General features: G+C 46.9%; 1 protein-coding gene across 1 annotated transcript; it reads left to right on the top strand.

The window, feature by feature from the left end:
- Positions 1–6,306: 6,306 nt before the first annotated feature.
- LOC132251693 (olfactory receptor 14A16-like) lies at positions 6,307–7,209 on the top strand (the record flags this gene model as incomplete). Its single annotated transcript, XM_059731640.1, has 1 exon — positions 6,307–7,209. A coding segment is annotated over exon 1 (903 nt), but the record flags the coding sequence as incomplete, so codon positions are not given.
- Positions 7,210–7,797: the final 588 nt, after the last annotated feature.

A 7,797-nucleotide genomic window follows, 5' to 3' on the forward strand; every position in this document is an offset into this window, starting at 1 on the left:
TGGTGAACAAGTTAAGAGGCTGTGACTGGGATGACTACACAGTCCGGTGGGTGGCGAATTGGCTAGAGGGTCGCACCCAGAGAGTTGTGGTGGATGGGTCGGTTTCGACCTGGAAGGGTGTGGGCTTTGGGGTCCCGCAGGGCTCGGTCCTTGGACCGATACTCTTTAATGTCTTCATCATCGACTTGGACGAGGGAGTGAAATGTACTCTGTCCAAGTTTGCGGATGACACAAAGCTATGGGGAGATGTGGACACGCCGGAGGGCAGGGAACAGCTGAAAGCAGACCTGGACAGGTTGGACATGTGGTCAGAAAACAACAGGATGCAGTTCAACAAGGAGAAATGCAAAGTGCTGCACCTAGGGAGGAGAAATGTCCAGCACACCTACAGCCTAGGGAATGACCTGCTGGGTGGCACGGAAGTGGAAAGGGATCTTGGAGTCCTAGTGGACTCCAAGATGAACATGCGTTGGCAGTGTGACAAAGCCATCAGAAAAGCCAATGGCACTTTATCGTGCATCAGCAGACACATGACGAATAGGTCCAAGGAGGTGATACTTCCCCTCTATCGGGCGCTGGTCAGACCACAGTTGGAGTACTGCGTGCAATTCTGGGTGCCGCAATTCAAGAGGGATGTGGATAACCTGGAGAGGGTCCAGAGAAGGGCCACTCGTATGGTTAAGGGCCTGCAGACCAAGCCCTACAAGGAGAGACTAGAGAAAATGGACCTTTTCAGCCTCCGCAAGAGAAGGTTGAGAGGCGACCTTGTGGCTGCCTATAAGTTCATCACGGGGGCACAGAAGGGAATTGGTGAGTATTTATTCACAAAGGCACCCCTGTGGGTTACAAGAAATAATGGCCACAAGCTAGCAGAGAGCAGATTTAGATTGGACATTAGGAAGAACTTCTTCACAGTTCGAGTGGCCAAGGTCTGGAACGGGCTCCCAAGGGAGGTGGTGCTCTCCCCTACCCTGGGGGTCTTCAAGAGGAGGTTAGATAACCATCTAGCTGGGGTCATCTAGACCCAGCACTCTTTCCTGTCTATGCAGGGGGTCGGACTCGATGATCTATTGAGGTCCCTTCTGACTCTAACATCTATGAATCTATGGATCTATGAATGCACAGTAGCTCATTGCTACCTGTTATTAGGTAGCAGTGGTGGTGACACGGCTAGTGCCCGCCAACACTACATTCTGACAGCGATAAACTACATCATCATAGCTCATCACTACGGTGATGCAGCATCTTGTATAGATGCGCCCAGGCTGGTGCAAATCCTACATGCGGTATGAACCCCAGACTGGCACTGCATCCTGTCCATAGCATGGCTTCCAGGCTGGCCCCAAGCATCTTATGCTGTGCATGATGCTAGGGCTGGTTTGTGTTGCATGCAGGGATAGAGCTGTACAAATGCTGCAAGCAGTGTCTCCACTAGGCCACCCCGTGGGCTTGATCTGGCAGAGGGGGCCATCTGTGTGTGAGATCCCTGGATTTAAGGGAAGCTGGGACCCTGTGTGTATATGAGTCAGGGGAAAGTGGTCTATGTGGCAGTCATATTTCATAGATTCATAGACATTTGGGCAGGAAGGGACCTCGGAAGATCATCGAGTCCAGCCCCCTCCTTAGAGGCAGGAAGTCAGCTTGGGTCAAAGGACCCCAGCAAGATAAGCACCCAAATTTCTCTTGAAGGTGTTCAATGTAGGTGCTTGAACCACCTCCGATGGCAGGCTACTCCAGGCATTGGGGGCTCCGACAGTAAAGAAATTCTTCCTTATGTCCAGCCTGAAATGGTCTCGCAGTAGTTTATAACCACTTGCCCTCGTCATCCCTTGGGGCGCTCTGGTGAACAATGCAAAACTGCATAGGAACTAACCAGCGCTGGACAGCAAGCTCCTGGAGACTGCAGATTTAAACCAAACAATCCTCCCATGAATATATTTTAATTTTAATTCTTCTACATAAACGTACGCTTTTGAAGAAATGTACATATTGCGAAACATTACGTCTTCAAGCCAAGACATTTTTATAAGAAATCTCTTTCCAGGCTTAAATTCTAAGCCCCGCAACAGAGCATCAGTATCGCCCGGCAACACCAGAATGCCAATCCCACCTATTCATTGCATCCAGATTTTGCTGGTTTCCAGAAAAACCACGTGGCGTAGGGATAAATCGGTAAACCCCACTGCTGATACCCCCCAAAATGCATTTTAAATATCCGAGTGCCTCTCAGATTAGGGTCAGGGGACCCAACAAAGTTTGATGAGCAAATAAATAGTGAGAAGCATTCCTTGTTCAAAGAGTTTAAAGTTCTTGTACCCAAATGACAAAGATCAATGACACCAAGTGAAGGTAACAGGAAGATGGGATTGGCCTATCGTGGCACAGAGACCACCGTGCAGCCAGTGGTGGGGACTGTATAAATCAGCTTATTGTGGCAGGCTGAACTTGGTGTAGAGTCATTCCAGACAAGGTGACTCTTGGGATGCAGTGAGGGATGGAGTGGGGATAGGGCTAGGGCTGGGGCCTCAATCTGCACTCCCCCTGCACAACCTTCCCAACCCTCCCCTCCCCATAGACTTGCATGCTGGCCAGGGGTGGGGCGGGGGATCTTCTATTCTTCAAGTCCAAAAGTGATCTCTGACCTAAAAAGGTTGGAGGCCAAAGCTGTACATAACTGGATTGATTATTGGATCCAGCACAGAATAGAGAATGGCTTCTATGAGGTCAAGAGCTGATGGGGAGCTGGAGCTAGGTTTCATATAGGGACAGGTACCCATGCTAATAAGCAAGGAGAGAATAAGGTGAAGAAGGAAGATGAGAAGTCTTTGTCCTGTCCTTGCTCAGATGGGCACAGTGTTGAAGATCTGAATGTATGATACAATTAGGAAAACAAAATGGGTCTAAAGTTATGCAAACACCAACAATTATTTCAAGTTGTGTAAGGAAAAAGTCAGAGCAAGTGTGCTTGATTAGCTGAGGGATTTCACAGAAGAACTGGTTGATGATATTAGCTTCCTGGAAAGATACACTACAGGTGTTACTAGTGTGAAAGGTAGCATATAGAAAACCACAGATCCATGCACTGGCTGCCATTTATCTGCAAGCTCTCCTGTTCATGATTGTCTCATAGTGCAGTGTTTTGCAGATGACAGTGTACCGATTATATGCCATGATGGGGAGGAAAGGGAAGTCAGCTTCAAAGAAGAACAAAAAGAAAAGGACTTGGACAACACATCCAGCATAGACCATGGATCTGGTGTTCAGCAGAGAATTAGCTAAGGATACTGAGATGGTGACAGAGATAATTCTGAGGTCTGGGTTAGAAAATTTATCAGGAAGAAGTGCATGGGGCTGTGAGGGTGGTGGTCAAGAATTATAATTGTAATATCAAGGAGATTCCCAATCAGGGATGCCATCAGAAAGTGATGGCTTCCACATTGAGAAGACAAAGCCATTTTTTTTCTTGAAGGTTGCAAGAAGGGCTCATGGGATATCAGTGTAACTCTATGTAATGGACACATCAATATGATAAGGCAGGAGATCACCAACTTTTTCCACTTTTAAGCCAGAATGGCCCAGCTGATGTGAAAACTAGGCTGATACCAAAACCAGGTGACTACTACCACTTTTCGTCAGTGCTGCTCCTTTTTGCTGCCCAGCTGCAGTACAGCACCGCGCAGAGTCAGAGAAGGCCCCTGTTACCAAAAGACCTTCCTCTACAGGGTGGATACAATGGCTTCATGGCCCTAGATTGTCAACTAATGTGATGAACTCCAAACAAAACTGATAAGGCCAAAATGAAATATTTTGGGACTGTTTGGGTCATGAAAAAAATAAAAATAAATCCCAATTTGGGGATAGGGAAAGGTTGATATTTTTAAATTTCTCCCGTGATGGGATCATTGTTTTTGGCCATGGGAACATCCATGAAGACAGCAAATGCCTAACACCATAAATCTTCTAGCTGCTGGACTCCAACCAACCACTTTCCTAAGTGGGAGCTGCCAGTCCACTAAGTTAGCATGGATGCTGAAGGAACGAGACACATGTTGTCATATCAGGCTCTGGCATCTGGCAGGTTCAGTTCAGGAGAAATCAGGTCCATGAATGAGTCTCTGATCCCTTGATGCTCCTTGTGGAGCCTGCCTGGCATGGGCTGTACATGGCATGAGGCTGCACGGGGATGTATGCTTCATGTGGCACCTGTGCCAGGCGAGCCCTGTGTACTAGACTGGGGGTTTGCCTCGATTGGGCACATTGACCCACCCTGCATGCAGGATCCAGTGTGTGCAGTCAACTACACGTCTGCCCCACTGAGCAGTTTTTACTGTGAAGTCATTTAGTACTTGCTTTAACAAGAACTAAATGAATGCGCAGTACCCGCCAGGACTGTGCCGTGCCGAAGGTGCATGGGACAGTTCAAACCCTACTGCACAGTAGCAATGAAGTAATGCTCAGGAGGTCATTGCTACTGTACAGTAGTGGTGGCATCATGGTTTGTGCCCACCAATGCTACGTTGCCACAGGGATGAATGACATAGCCGTAGCTCATCGTTACAGCAACCTAGCATCTTGTATAGACACACCTAGCCTGGTGCAAAGGTGACATGCCATGAATGCCACGTGTCCCCTGGAAGCTGGGGGGGAACAGCAACTGCCTGCAGGTGGTGGTGGTGGCAGCGAATGGGGAGCTCCTGCAGGTAGCTGTGGTAGTGTCAGCGGTGGGGGCGGAGGGAGTGGCAAGTGGTGACTGGTGGTCATCGACCACCCGCTGACACCACCAGCCACGTTGGCAGTGGCCAGAGGCAATCAGCGACTGTCCGCAGATACTGTCAGCAGTGTTGGCAGTCAGGGCAGTGGGGAAGCAGGTACTGGGAAGTGGCAACTGCCCACAGGCACAGGAGGTGCTTCTTTCTGGGGGGGGGACCACCAATCTCAGGGGGTGCACATGCTCCCACGTACACCCCCTACGCATTGCCAATGCCACACGCTATACGCACCCCCAGTGACCTCTTGTGGGTAGCATGTGTTGTTAATGTGATGCCTTGCAATGGAGCTTGTTTGTCTGAGTTATGGAATATATTCATTATATTGAAAAAAACATTTTTTGCACCTTACAAACCTGACTTTTATTCTCATGTTATGTTCTCATGCAACACTACGTAGGAACTAACTGAATTACAACTTGGTGCCTCCCTGCATCCTAAGGTGCCCAGTGTAGCTAACTGGGACAGCAGAGCCAGATAGAGAAGCTAAGGGCCTTCTCAGAGATCCCATGACTTGTGTTGTGAGGGAGATTAAAGCAAAGCACAGCTGTGCTGTTCTGCTAACATCTGTACAGTTCGGACTGTTTACATCTGGGCTTTTCCTTCTGAGCTGTGCAGGACTCCAGGGAACGAGTCCCAGGAGCCTTTGGAAGAAAACAACTGCAAAATTGCTGTATTGCTTCACCCGTTTTCTAGAAGGCAGGGTTGAGGTCAGCTGCGCACGCATAAACCTGGTTGGATTCACTCCAGTCGTTCAGTGACAGAGGGAGCAGAGAAAGACCTCTGAGTTAGCTTCTGGGGACCCAGACTAGCGGTTGGTGCAGAGGAGAGCTGAGAGATCAACTGGACAAGAGCAAAGGATCTCGGCAGGGGAAGCCTGAATGTGGCAGAAGATCAGGACATTTCCACAGAAACAATTTCAGTAAGTTTTCTACATCAGTGAAGTGTCCTGTCTTAGTAAGATGCAGAGGACAGTTAAAAACATTAAAGTTGGAAAACCTGGCTATGGAAATCATACTGCATTTTATGTATAATAGATTCAAAGCTACAAGAGTGAATGAAGACATATTCAATGTTTTTGCTGTTAATTCAGATAAAGTTATACAGCTTATTGGGAGTGGGGTGGAGGGTGGGGTGGGAATAGGACCTCTAAGGAAGTCAAATTTTATATATCTTTTATTTTGTATGTATTTGTTTTCAGCATAGATTTTCTAGGTGAGATGGATAAATTATAGACTTTTGGATTTAAATAAATAAAAATAAAAAAATTAAAATCCGGAGTTGTGGCTGGGCTAACATTTTCTTCACTTTCTAAATGGAATATCAATATATTTTATTTTATGTAGGGTCTTGCCAGGGAAAAATAATTTATTAAAATCAAATTTTCCATGAGGCAAAATATGGAATATTTTCATTCTTAGTATGAAATTTAGACACATTATTGATGGGAATAACAAAGCCACTGAGTTTATTACTTTCCTCCTTACCACTGCCCTTCTTCCATTATAGCCAGGACTTGCACAGTGCCCTGGGAAGGAAGATGTCCAACTGGACCACTGTAACCGAGTTCCTCCTCCTGGGCTTCTCTGACACTCGGCAGCTGCAGATCTTACACTTTGTCATCTTTCTGGCAGCGTACCTGGCAGCTCTGGTGGGGAACCTCCTTGTCATCACTGTTGTAACTATGGACCACCACCTCCACAGCCCCATGTACTACTTTTTGGCAAATTTGTCCATCCTTGACCTTGGATCCATCTCTGTCATTGTCCCCAAGTCCATGGCCAATTCTCTCTTAAACACCAGGACAATTTCCTATGCTGCATATGTGGCCCAAGTCTTTCTTTTCTTGCTGTTTTGTACAGCTGATTTTTCATTCCTCACCATTTTGGCATATGACCGGTACGTTGCCATCTGCAAGCCACTGCATTATGAGGTAGTAATGAAGAGGAGAGCTTGCATCCAGATGGCTGCCGGTGCTTGGGCTGCTGGTGCCATCAACTCTGCACTGCACACCGGGAACACCTTTAGTCTCCCCTTCTGCCACTCAAATATCATCAACCAGTTCTTCTGTGAAATACCCCAGCTGCTCAAGCTCTCCTGCTCCAACACATACCGCAGGGAGCTGGCCGCTCTTGTCTTCAGTGTGTTTCTAGCTTTAGGCTGTTTTGCTTTCGTCATTGTGTCGTATGTTCAGATCTTCACCACGGTGTGGAGCATCCCCTCGGAGCAGGGCCGGCAGAAAGCCTTCTCCACCTGCATTCCCCACCTTATCGTGGTCTCCCTGTTTCTTTCCACTGCCATCATTGCCTACACGAAGCCCGTCTCTGACTCCCCATCCCCTCTGGATCTCCTGGCAGCTGTTCTGTATTCAGTGGTGCCTCCATTGATGAATCCGGTCATCTACAGCATGAGGAACAGGGAGATCCAAGCTGCCCAGAGGAAACTGCTCCACAGGCTGATCCGCTCCAGGAACAATATGTCCATCTTTCTTTCATGACTTTCCTTCTCTCATATTTTTGTTTTCTAATTTACACATGACATTAGTTTTTTTTCATAGGATTGTGAATCCTCCATATTAAAAATGAAGGTGGTGGGTTAATTCTGTAACTTTGTAATGTCAAAGACTTGGCTTTTATGATTTTGTGTTGACACTTGAAGTGGGAAAGTAATGTTTCATGCATCAATTTTAGTGTCTTTGCACCATCTAAAATATATTCCATCAATTGCAAGATAATGAAGAATTAAAGAGTTTTATTTACTAATTGGTGTAATCAATTTTTCGAATGAAAGAATATACAGGCAAATATCCAAATGATGTGAAACTGGAATGAAGTGCAAGTACTTTAGGGGATAGGAATGCAGTTCAGATGGATGCAGATAGATTGGGGAGCTGGGCTTGAAACAATAAGACGAAAGCCAAGGAAATGAATGCAAATTGCTGCACATAGGGGAGAAGAATCAAAAGCACAAATACAGCTTGTGTTATAAATGCCTGGGTGGTATCATGGTTGTAAAGGTGGGTCACAGTCTC

The sequence above is a fragment of the Alligator mississippiensis genome, chromosome 7 (assembly GCF_030867095.1).
Source record: "Alligator mississippiensis isolate rAllMis1 chromosome 7, rAllMis1, whole genome shotgun sequence".
In the NCBI taxonomy this organism is placed as follows: Eukaryota; Metazoa; Chordata; order Crocodylia; family Alligatoridae; genus Alligator; species Alligator mississippiensis.